At 44.5% G+C, this 12,285-nt stretch overlaps 1 protein-coding gene across 4 annotated transcripts; it reads right to left on the bottom strand.

Moving 5' to 3' along the window:
* Window positions 1–1,214: 1,214 nt before the first annotated feature.
* SRSF2 (serine and arginine rich splicing factor 2) lies at window positions 1,215–11,739 on the bottom strand. 4 transcript variants are annotated; one of them, XR_005744385.1, is made up of 4 exons: window positions 11,241–11,738; window positions 3,333–3,660; window positions 2,007–2,111; window positions 1,376–1,579 (listed from the first exon to the last, which is right to left on the bottom strand). XR_005744385.1 is itself a non-coding variant. In XM_040330107.1 (3 exons), exons 1-2 carry the CDS (start codon window positions 11,594–11,596, stop codon window positions 3,339–3,341), a joined length of 594 nt encoding a protein of 197 aa, XP_040186041.1. In that variant the 5' UTR covers window positions 11,597–11,739; the 3' UTR covers window positions 1,215–2,111; window positions 3,333–3,338. The 4 variants fall into 4 exon arrangements, 3 of the variants coding, with proteins under 3 accessions (XP_040186041.1, XP_040186040.1, XP_040186039.1); XM_040330107.1 differs by having other exon boundaries at window positions 1,215–2,111; window positions 11,325–11,739; XM_040330106.1 differs by having other exon boundaries at window positions 1,215–2,111; window positions 11,271–11,739.
* Between the last annotated feature and the right edge of the window lie 546 nt (window positions 11,740–12,285).

Raw genomic sequence — 12,285 nt, forward strand, 5'->3', positions numbered from 1 at the left:
GTCGGGAAGGACTGCTGTCATTGCTACCCTGATTTGATGAGCTTGTTTTACCACTGCAATATTTTTTTTTAAATAAATGTTGTTTATTATACGGAATTATGCTATGTGCACTCAAATTTTTTATTTTTCATTGGGATATCTGATGTGTCATCTCTGGAATTTGCTGTAAACCATCACCTGGTGTGAACCCCTGGTCTTATCAATGATTTTGGGCTTTTGATACATCTGCGGTATACCCTTAAAGTGTTGTATTTACAAGCTTGCTTGGACCAGTGGGTATACGCCCTTCTGGGTTCAATCTATCCGGTAAGCCCCCTGTCATAAGTGGTGGTGGATCTCACCGTTGGATTCTGTATATTCACTTAAGTCACTGGACTCCTTATTTACAAACTCCTCCTTTATGAACATTTTTTCACTTTATTTTTCTGGCATTATCCATATTACCATTAATATCCACTCATTGGAGGTTTATGGACTTTAACTAGTGTTCACACTACCAATTCACATGTGGTGTTGCACATAAATTATATAATTTTTCACTGAAATATAATCTTTACCAGCGCTACACTTTCTCCCCTGTACTTTATAGCAATTTGATCTTCCTTGCTGTGTTAGCTGCTACATTTTAGTATTAGATAGCGTGGTAATTGTTTTTTGTATTTAGTGTTAATTTCATTGACAAAAAAAAAAGCCATTCTAGTCAAAAGCCTAAAATGGGACTATTATTGAAATAGGACTTCATAATTAAACACTGGTCTGTAGTGCATGTTCATACCTCACTACCATAAACAACTTTAGATTTTTCACTCCAGCAGTATATGACTTTGGATAATGTAGAGAAATTTTAACTAATGCATTACAATTTAGTTACCCATTCGATTTTAGACAACTAAAATTTGTTTTAGGTCTACTAAAACAATTGCAGAAGAGTCAAATGGGACCAAAACTAAAATGCCATTTTAGTCCCAAGACTAAATCAAAATTTGCTGCCAAAATTAACACTGCATACAGGGTTCTAGGTGGCCTGAGTCGAGAAATTCTCCTAAACCTATATAAAGACAATGCAGTGGAACACAAACTAAATCCCAGAGGCAGCATGCATGATTTTCACATTCTTCTGGTGAAATAGTTATACCTACATTTTACCACGTGATTTTACTCAATTACTCAGCAATACAACAGTTGCATACAATTCCTTAAATAAAGTCAGTCTTTTTTTTTTTTTAAACAAGTTTATTTACTACATAAACAGTGGTTATATTACAGAATGTTAGAGCATGTTATATTCAAAATTGATACAAACAAAACACTTGCATGATATTACAATTTTTTGGAGTTACCATTTTCAGAAAAATAAGGTGTACATCATCAGAGGTGCTCACTGTATGCTCCAATATTTTATGCATGGCCCAGGCGACAGGACGTGCAGTTGTCAGGAATTCTAACAAACTGGACAGCCATTTGTTTTCTGCGTTACACAGGAGCAATCGGGAGAAAACAGGAAACAGCCAAGCACTCTGCACTGCAACACGCCACCTTAACAGCTAACCAGCATTACTCAACTGCTACACAACTGCGCCTAGTGCACAAAAAATACACAAGAGAAAAGATTAGAGTTGTGGTCAAATAAAAATACTCCCTTGCAAACATTGTTACATCAACATTTGATACAAAATACAATAGCTTTCAGGCATTGTCTATTAAAATGCATTTACATACAGGAAACATTTCAAAATGAATTAAATGATTACTGATGCTTTATGTCCAAGCACAGGCATTTACAGTTCAGTAAAACTGTCAATACCATCTAGCAACCCCCACGGGAGTTGAAAGATACTTTTATTAACAAGTTTTCTTCTCTTTTTTTTTTTTTTAAAGCAAAACAATGAACTTTATTAACCAAGTTACAAGGAATTTGAATAAGAGCAACAAAATGGCACATATAGTCTGCCAGACAAGGCGCAAGTGAAATTGATAAAACTTAAACGAAAAATACAAATAACCACCTTTTCGGAAGGCTGTTGCTTGCTCCGTGGGTATTCACAAGGGCTGCTGAGCTACCGAGTAATCATCCTAGACGTATCCAGCGTGTTGCATCCTTTCAGCTGACACTGGTGGCAGAGAATAGAAGACAATGAATATTCCATTTAACAGTAGTCAAACTCAACACACAAGATGGAAATCTTTTAGGGATACTAAATGTTGACTTGGGGGTGAAAAACAAGCGAGTGTTTACCACCAGGATGTGATCAATCTATACTGTGATGAATCAGAAGGAGCTTATCTGCATTGATAACATCTTCATATGAACGTTTACATGTGCACTGAGGGCTTTAATGGGACTTTTAAATAAAGCTCGTGTTACAGCTGAAAAGACCAAACAGTTAATGTACTAAAGACACACTATCCTTGAAAAGAGGCAGTACTAAGATTAACAAGTGTGATATCAGTAAGTCAGTCTAAAACTGTAGGCAAGAATCTAATGGTGGAGCTACATAGCAGTGTATGTTAAAATCTGCATAGGGCCAAGAATGTAGTTGTGACTAGAAAGTTTGATGCATGTCTACATATTACTATAACCCTTTTTAGCTACTTAGGGGCCCATTTATAAAAAAAAGTCTGGACAAATCCAGGAAGATTCAGCTTCTCGAATATGCCCCAGTCCATTGGCAACATTCCCATGCTTTATAAACCGGTAAAAATTAGGTAAAATGACCTCAATAGAAAAGGTTGCTGGCTGTGCAAATCTTCTGATCTAGGAAAATCTTTGTTTCCAAGGGACAGATATCCAACTCGGAATATTAGAACGCAAACTGGGAAATACCAATGGCGAACAGTTAAGTGTGAAAGATCACATTTGCCCCTTTATAAATGACCCCCAAGAATTAAGAAAGCTTATTTTGGCCCTAATGAATGGAAAGTAGCAGACAGAAATTTAGCAGCAAGTCTGACAGAATCCAGGATAGTGCATCTTTAACAACAGACACAAACCTGCTCCAATATACGCCCACAGAAACTGCTCCCTGGAGGATCAGGAAAAACCACTTAATATCTGCAATACAGCTCACTACTCCTTAAGCAACTGGAGCCCGCAGCTTTGAGGGGAAAATGCAGATACTGGTTTAAACAGTCATCAAATGACACCCCAAACAAATAAACCCACAATCCCCAGAAATTAAAAACAGCATCAAAATATATACAAACCTTTCTCTGCAAGAGGTGATTTAGCAAGATAAGAGCACTTTTTTTTCCTTTTATATATATACTAGGCTAAACGGTCTGTACCTAACCCCTCAATTACAGTCTGAGCACCTGCTTATGAAAAGAATTACCTTAGTCTAAGATGACACTGCTCCTTCTTCTTCAGGAGACTTTGGAGGTGATGGGGACCGGGACCTGGATCTTGACCTGGATCTGGACCTGGACTTAGACTTAGATTTTGATTTGGAGGTCTTTGGTGGAGGAGAAACCTTTGATCTAGACCTGGAGCGAGAGCGAGATCTGGACACAGTGGAGGACTTCCGAACAGAACGGGGTTTAGAATTAGAGCGAGATCTGGTTCGTGAACGAGACTTTGATCGGCTATAACGTGACCGGCTGCGTGACCTAGACCGGCTCTTGCTTCTGGATCTGGATCTGCTATACCTTCGTCTTCTTGGGCTGAAAAGAAAAAATATTCAGTAAATACAAAACTTAATGTGGATCCTTCGACAATCCTACAAATGCCTGCTTAATGCAGATCTTCACCCAAAAGTGGACATTCCGCTTTAAGACACACCCCCACCTCCTTTGCCTAACTCAGCATGCAATTTGAGAGAGTAGCAGGTACCTAGTTCTCCAAAGCCACCTCGCCTGGCCACATTACAGGTCCCAGAAGACTCTGGGACCAGTCAAAGCAGCTCACATGCAGTGGCAAGCCAGCTGTGACGCTAAACAGGAACCTGGAGGCTAGTGACGAACTATCCTGTGTAAGGTTGCCGCTGGATCATTGACCTTTTGTTTTACTACAAAACCCTTCTCCCATTCCCCTTCCAAGACTATTCCAACTACCCTGAAAAGGAAAGATGTCTATGCTCAACACTGGGTGACATGTTGACAAAAGGACTAGAATACTGCAATCACAGAGCAGAAAATTATATCACCTGTGATGCGTTTCAGTTATCTTGCAAACCTGACCAGTTAGTGGGCCCTGAGGACAGGAGCCGAGAACCATTGCTTTACAGGGTACATAGAATAGGTCTTGGAATTGGTGTGGGAGCAGGTTTAAGTACAGTTAATATTTTACTTAACTTGGACCAGAGGTGCCCATCCTTTTGAAGAGCAAGGGCCACTTAAAGGGGTTGTTTAGAAAAAAAAAAAAATCCCTAAATAGTTTCCTTTCCCTTAGTGCAGTCTTTCACTTACCTCATCCTTCCATTTTGCTTTTAAATGTCCTTTATTTCTTCTGAGAAATCCTCACTTCCTGTTCTGTCTGTAACTCCACACAGTAATGCAAGGCTTTCTCCCTGGTGTGGAGAAAGCCTCTTGAGGGGGCGAGCAGAGTGTCAGGACACTCTACTTTGCAGATAAAGGAGCTGTGTTAGTGGGCATCCTGACACTCCTGCTCGCCCCCTCAAGAGGCTTTCTCCACACCAGGGAGAAAGCCTTGCATTACTGTGTGGAGTTACAGACAGAAGAACAGGAAGTGAGCATTTCTCAGAAGAAATAAGGACATTTAAAAGCAAAATGGAAAGATGGGGTAAGTGAAGGACTGCACTAAGGTAAAGGAAGCTATTAGGGGGGGGGGGGGGGGGGTATTGACCTTTACACCCTTTCCTCCTCACTCGATTCACACAGTGCCCGAGTGCCGACGAGCTCCTTTGCCTGCGACATTACAACACACGGGGGCGGAGATCGGTGCAAAAATTAAAAGTAAATACACAGTACACATACAGTACTGTAATCTTACAGATTACAGTACTGTATAAAATACACCCCCCCCTTTGTCCCTAGTGGTCTGTCCAGTGTCCTGCATGCACTTATACAATACTGTTCTTTCTGCCTGGAAACTGGAGATTGTCCATAGCAACCAAAATGTCCCTTTATGTCAAGAGTGGTTTTAGAGCAGCTAGAAAACAGCGATACCAAATTAGAATCACTTGCAGAATAGAGCGATAGTGATTTGTGGGGAAATTCATTGTCAAAAAATAAAAAGTAATGATAGCGACAATTCTGCAACTGAGCAAATTTCAGTGTTGGATTTGATTACATTAATGAATAATTTTTATTATATTTATTAAATTATAATTTATGATTTTGTGTTTCAAACTTTATCATACCCGGGATGTCTACTAAACGCCTGTTTGGTCAGATTTGAGTTATTCCTAGGAATTACAGGCCTACAATATAAAAACGCCAAATTTTCATGCAAAATAATTGCACCGCTTTCAGCACCTAAAACCAGAAAGCATCATACCGCCAGGGAGGTTAAGCAACTTGGTAACCAGTCGTGGGCCACAATGAGTGAAGCGGGTGGATGGCAGCCCACTTGGCTCTATAGAGCCGAGTGGATTGGAGGTAGACCAGGGGTCTCAAAGTACTGACCCACGGGACATTTGCGGACCGCAGACCGGTTATAAATGGCCTGCAGGGAGTGCCGCGGAAGGGGTGGTAGATTTAGATGCATGCAGAGTAGTGCAGGAAGAGTCTGTCATAAGTTCACTTCCCTCATGTCACGCAGCGGCTGCTCACGCCCCCCAGCAGCCCCTCTTCTATCCCCATTTGCTTGTGACATAATCTGGGATGGACGAGGGAGGGGCTGCGGGGAGAAGCTGTGACATGAGAGAGAAGTGAACTTATGACAGACGCTTCCTGCACTACTCTGCATTTGAAGAAAACAAGTAAACGCTGACCTATGCCCCATGCACCCTGATGGCGAGTGGTCAGTGTGTCATGTAGCGTAGTGGTCAGTGTTAATAATGCATGCGCTGACACCAGTGCTGTTGTTTTTGAACTTTGAAAGTTTGCATGCGGCCCCCCATGGGATATGAAAACTTGTCTTTTAGCCCTCAGGTAATTTATGTTTGAGACCCCTGAGGTAGACTTTTCTAGAAGACACAAGGCCATTTACATCTTCCGCTCCTTAGAGGTCGGACTGACCATGTGAAAGGGGCCCAAGGCTGCTTTCACACTGATGCACGGTTGTTAACCTGCATCACGGGTGCAGCACACCTAAACAGCTTTTTTGGGCAGGTTAGCTGCACTTTTGCATAGTCTTCTATTATATCCTGTAGGTGTGGTGCACTTTCAGAAATCACACCAAACTCACAGGTAGTAGAAGTCTATGGCTCAGTGCAGGTAACCCACATGTGCTCTTCTCTCTACACCTGTGGATCAGTTTGAAAGCAGCCTAGTAACCACTGCAGAACAGATATGCCCATATATACACTAATTTTAGTAATAAACATACCTTTAATAACAGTATTCTATGCCATCCCAGAGCATAAGGTTGAGGGGCACATCAGAGGGCTCCGTGGGCCACATGTGGCCCCCGGTTGGGCACCCCTGACTTGGACTTAAATGTAATTGTTTTTTTGGAAACAGCCGCGTTTAGTTCCGCTTTAGGATTCTTAAAGACAAAATTTCCAACCACAAGTATTTCTTAAAAAATAATGTTCTATATTCCACACCTTGTATTCTAGCAATTGGGGCCTTTGAATTAACATAAAAATTGCAGCTATTAACTGCTACACAATAGTTCAGCAGTGAAATTGCTGTACCAATGTTGCATAGCGAGTTTCTCATTAAGCCTACAAGGCTAAACGACATAAAAAAAAATCCTCACTATATTGGCCTTTTCGGTGTGTATGTAACTCGCAACCATTTCAGAATGACAACACCAGACATCCGAGCACATCAGTGTGGCTGCATTCTACGTTAGAGCAGTGGTCATCAACTCTGTCCTCAGGGCCCACCAACAGGCCAGATTTTGTGTATTACCCTGGGAAGATGCAGACTAGAATACGGCAATCACTGAGCAGCAACCTGTGATGCGTTTGTTATCTTGCAAACGTGGCCGTTAGTGAGCCCAGAGGACAGGGTTGATGACCACTGATTTAGAGTACAGTCTGCAGCTCTCCATGCCATTTATGCAGCCAAGTACAAAGGTAATATGATCACTTAAAAGTAATTACTATACACAAAATGTGTTGCCCTCCCTTTATTTCCATTTTAAACTAAATGGGTCATTTTAGAACAAGGGGTCTCCATACTATAAGCAAAGGGCCAGTTAACTGACTGACCAGTGGGGGTAGAAAATGCCTCAGGGCCGAGCATCAGTGAGAACACAGCCCCGGTGCTGGTGGGCAGTAGGAGGAACAGTGCTCCATTTCCATTAGTGGAAGAAATTGTGCCCATTGTTGGTGGCATTGGGAGGAATAGTGCCTCATATCGTTGGGAGCAATACTGCCCCAAGGGCTGGAAAAAGGCTAGCAAAAGGCCACATCTGGCCCTCGGGCCGCAGTTAGGTGTTCCCCATTTTCTAAGGTGTTTATACACACAAATTTCAGATAGTAACAGAGTAAATGGAGATAAAGGGGTGTAGAACTGGGGGCTCATTTGAAATGTCTGCTCTCCAGTGAACACCAGTTTTTGCTCCACGCCATCACTGCATTTTACAAGTCACTAATAAAATGTATTTACCATTACCTAGCCAGTAGAGAAGTCTGTACAGGCAATAGCCATATGAAGCCCTGCATTGTCCTTTGCATAATGCTGCAGAAGGAACTCTGGTGTAAAGGCATGACTTTGAAACATCATGTGATCGGGTTCTCTGCCTGCACTCGTTTCCCATTCATTAAAATCAGAGCTTTCTTGCTTTGCAGTCCGGAAGCAATACTAGATTTGCAAGATTCTATCCCTGCGCTTTATAAATGTGCCCTTTGTGCTCCCCCCCCCGCACAAAAGCCCCCACACATGTGAAGTATTGCTGCTACCATCGGTTTATGGGCAGCAATTCTAGCACTTATAGGGGTAACCTGTAAAAGCTATTAAAGCGGTTTGACATTTTTTTTTACCTGCAAGGCAAAAGCCATAATGAGCTAGTATGCACCGCATATTAACTCATTATGAAATACTTAAAGCGGAGGTTCACCCTTAGAGAGCACTTTTTAGCCTTCGATTCCTGCTCGTTTTGTCTAGGGGAATCGGCTATTTGTTTTAAAATATGAGCAGTACTTACCCGTTTACGAGATGCATCCTCTCCGCCGCTTCCGGTTATGGGCTGCGGCACTGGGCGTTCCTTCTTGATTGACAGTCTTCCGAGAGGCTTCCGACGGTCGCATCCATCGCGTCACGATTTTCCGAAAGAAGCCGAACGTCGGTGCGCAGTATAGAGCCGCACCGACGTTCGGCTTCGAGTGACGCGACCGTCGGAAGCCTCTCGGAAGACTGTCAATCAAGAAGGAACGCCCGCTCCCGAAGACCCATACCCGGAAGCGACGGAAGATGCATCTCGAAAACGGTAAGTACTGCTCATATTTTAAAACAAATAGCCGATTCCCCTAGACCAATCGAGCAGGAATCTAAGGGGAATTTTTTTTTTTTTTTAATAAATGGGTGAACTCCCGCTTTAACTCGGAACGAGGTAGGGAACTTACCTGGTCCACGCCGAGCATGCGCGCGGGAGATTTCCTTTCCGGCATGGGTCGGCCCTTCAGCCAAGGATCCAGCATGCGCCGCTGCAATCAAATTGCAAGGGGAATATCTCCTAAACCGTACAGGTTTAGGAGATATTCTTTATACCTACAGGTAAGCCTTATTATAGGCTTACCTGTAGGCCAAAGTAAAAAAAGTGGGTTTACGACCACTTTAAGGCCAGTTCACACCGCATTCAGTCCAGTGCCTTTTTCCTGCATCAAACACACATGGAAAGTAGGTTACAGGCATACCCCAATTTTAAGTGCACAATGGGGTTTATTTACTATAGCTGGAGTGTAAAATCAGGGTCACTTCTGCATAGAAAGTGAGCTTCCATGTTTTATTACCAAAGCTTGAACAAGCTGGGGTTAGAAGCTCATTGGTTTCTATTAGGGTTGTCCAGATACCGATACCAGTATCGGTATCGGGACCGATACCGAGTATTTGCGGGAGTACTCGTACTCGCGCAAATACCCCCGATACCTAAATAGAATACTTCCCCCCCCCGCCGCATCGCGCCGCCGCATCGAAAGCCGCCGCATGGGTTAAACGCTGCGCGGGAACATCACAGCTTTCATTTGAATAGCTATAGTGTTCCCGCGCGTATAGACACTCCCCCTTGCCCGGGATTGGATGGGTGATCGTGATCTGTCCAATCCCGAGCAAGGGGGAGTGTCTATACGCGCGGGCAAAACAGCTATTCAAATGAATGCTGTGATTTTCTCCATGCGGCGGCGGCGGCTTTCGGCGGCAAAGGTATGGGGGAAATGGCTGGAGGGACATGGCTAGGAGGGACATGGCTGCATATGTGAGGGACATGGCTAGAGGGACATGGCTGCATATGTGAGGGACATGGCTAGAGGGACATTGCTGCATATGTGAGGGACATGGCTAGAGGGACATTGCTGCATATGTGAGGGACATGGCTAGAGGGACATTGCTGCATATGTGAGGGACATGGCTAGAGGGACATTGCTGCATATGTGAGGGACATGGCTAGAGGGACATTGCTGCATATGTGAGGGACATGGCTAGAGGGACATTGCTGCATATGTGAGGGACATGGCTAGAGGGACATTGCTGCATATGTGAGGGACATGGCTAGAGGGACATTGCTGCATATGTGAGGGACATGGCTAGAGGGACATTGCTGCATATGTGAGGGACATGGCTAGAGGGACATTGCTGCATATGTGAGGGACATGGCTAGAGGGACATGGCTGCATATGTGAGGGACATGGCTAGAGGGACATGGCTGCATATGTGAGGGACATGGCTAGAGGGACATGGCTGCATATGTGAGGTACATGGCTAGAGGGACATGGCTGCATATGTGAGGGACATGGCTAGGGGGACATGGCTGCATTTCGGGGCACACATTAAAAAAAAAGTATCGGTATTCGGTATCGGCGACTACTTGAAAAAAAGTATCGGTACTTGTACTCGGTCCTAAAAAAGTGGTATCGGGACAACCCTAGTTTCTATGCAGAAGTGAGCCCGATTATGCACTCCAGCAATAGCAAATAACCCCCATTGTGCACTTAAAAGTGGGACACGCCTGTATATGGTTTTCATGCAATTGCATTGTTCACACCAGTGCTTCTCAGGGGGGGGGGGGGGAGTGTAGAACATGCTGCATTTTTCCTGCACTGGAACCCCCCCCCCCCCTACCAAAAATGCACTGGAACACATACTTATTTAAGACCAGTTCACACCGGATCCAGCTCCATGTGCTTTTTTTCACATCAGTTGCAGTTCCATGTGCTTTTTTCCTGCACTAAAAGGCATGCAGTGTTTTCTTCATGTATTGCAATGGCTCCAATTCACACCATGCAGCTTCCGGTACAAAACCTGACCGCATGGTGTGAACTAGAGCCATTGAAATACATTGAAGACACTGCATGCATTTTGTGTGTGGGGGGGGGGGGGGGCACAGAACTGCATGTGGTGTGAATTGGCCCTAAAGAATAAACAAAAAAAAATTGTGGAACAAACATGCATTCAAAAGAGCATTGGGACTGCGTTTCTATGGTGTACTGGCCCTTAAAGGGTCACCTAGATCATAAAATGTACACCTTTGTACGAGCATGCGCAATTTTAAAGCGTAAAATGTTGGTTTTTGTTTACTGGGTGTGCCATCTTTCACAACATAAAGAAATTCTTGTTTGCATTAAAATTCATAAGTGTATTTTCTTTGTTACTGCATGCCCAAGCAAAGAAAGGAGCGCTGGGATACGAATACGACTAAAAATCAATAACTTAACCATCTGCTTGCAAAAGCTATGCACGTTGCTGTGCTTCTGCTCATTAGTAGTCTAGTCTTCATAGGTTAATGTGCATGCAAAGTAGGGATCTCCTCCAGAATACATATAATGACCGGGGCCTGCCTAGCACACAATGGAGCCCCATAGGGGACAGAGCACATTGGATTCCTGGCGGTCGGCGCCATCTTGGCTCACATGGCCCGCACAGGGATGAAGTACAAAGCCTAGGCCACCGCACTACATCAGCCCTCTCTATAGGTGGCGCTGCGCCCCTTCCCTATCTATCCACCCAGCACTCACCTCCTGCTCCGTCGCCCGTAGTCCCCGTACCTTCTGGGCGGGGGTCCCCGGCGTCCATGGAGAGAATCTGGAGGTCGACCATACCTCGCCATCTGCACCCGGAGCTCTCGGCCGTCCAGCACGGCTCCGTCCATGGCGTCCATCGCATCCTCGGCATCCCTCTTATCGTGGAAGCGAACGAAAGCGAAGCCGCGGCTCTCCTTGGTGTAACGGTCACGCGGGATATAGACATCGCCCACACGGCCGTACTTCTCAAACACTCGTCGCAGGGTCTCTGGGGTGGTTCGGTAGGTCAGGTTATCTACTTTAAGGGACGTCATATCTTCAACATCCGGCGGAGGCCGCCCGTAACTCATAGCGGCTAGACTGCCTGGAAACGGCACTGTGGCTGAGGCTCGGGAGCGCCTGGAAGAAACACCGTTCCGCCTTGCGCGGACTTCACACAAGTGAGCCTCGCCGACTGCACTTCCTTATTACCGCCTCTGTGCCATATAAAATGGCGGCGGCTAGAAGAATAGACTTCCCGCCCCTCATTACAGCCAATCACGGCTTCGGAGGTGAGCGTGTGCCGCCGTCTCATTGGTTGGTTACGTCATTGGCGCCCAAATGACTGCCTCCCCAGATAAGATGGCGGACGGTGGTGTTCCGGTGTTGAAAATCCCGCCATAAAGGTGGACGTGTGCCAGGAAGGACTGAGGGTGTCATGGTGCACACGGGCAGTACTCAAATAAACTTGTAAAAGGCTGCAGAAAAATCACTATGTTAAAACCCAAAACCAGGAAGGAATATATAAAACACAGCATTGTAATCAATATAAATAAAGTGGCACAGACCCCATACACACAATTAGATTTTCTGCAGATTTTTGTCTTCACATTCACCAAAACCATATAATATGAGGTCAAACCTTAAAGGCACTTTCACACTGAGGCGCTGGCGGTAAAGCACAGCTATTTTTAGTGGCACTTTACCGTCGTTTTAGCGGCGCTTTTGGGGGAGCTATTATCCCCTGTTAGCAACCGGAAAAGGGTTAAAAGCGGCGATT

The sequence above is a fragment of the Rana temporaria genome, chromosome 12 (genome assembly GCF_905171775.1).
Source record: "Rana temporaria chromosome 12, aRanTem1.1, whole genome shotgun sequence".
Classification (NCBI taxonomy): domain Eukaryota; kingdom Metazoa; phylum Chordata; class Amphibia; order Anura; family Ranidae; genus Rana; species Rana temporaria.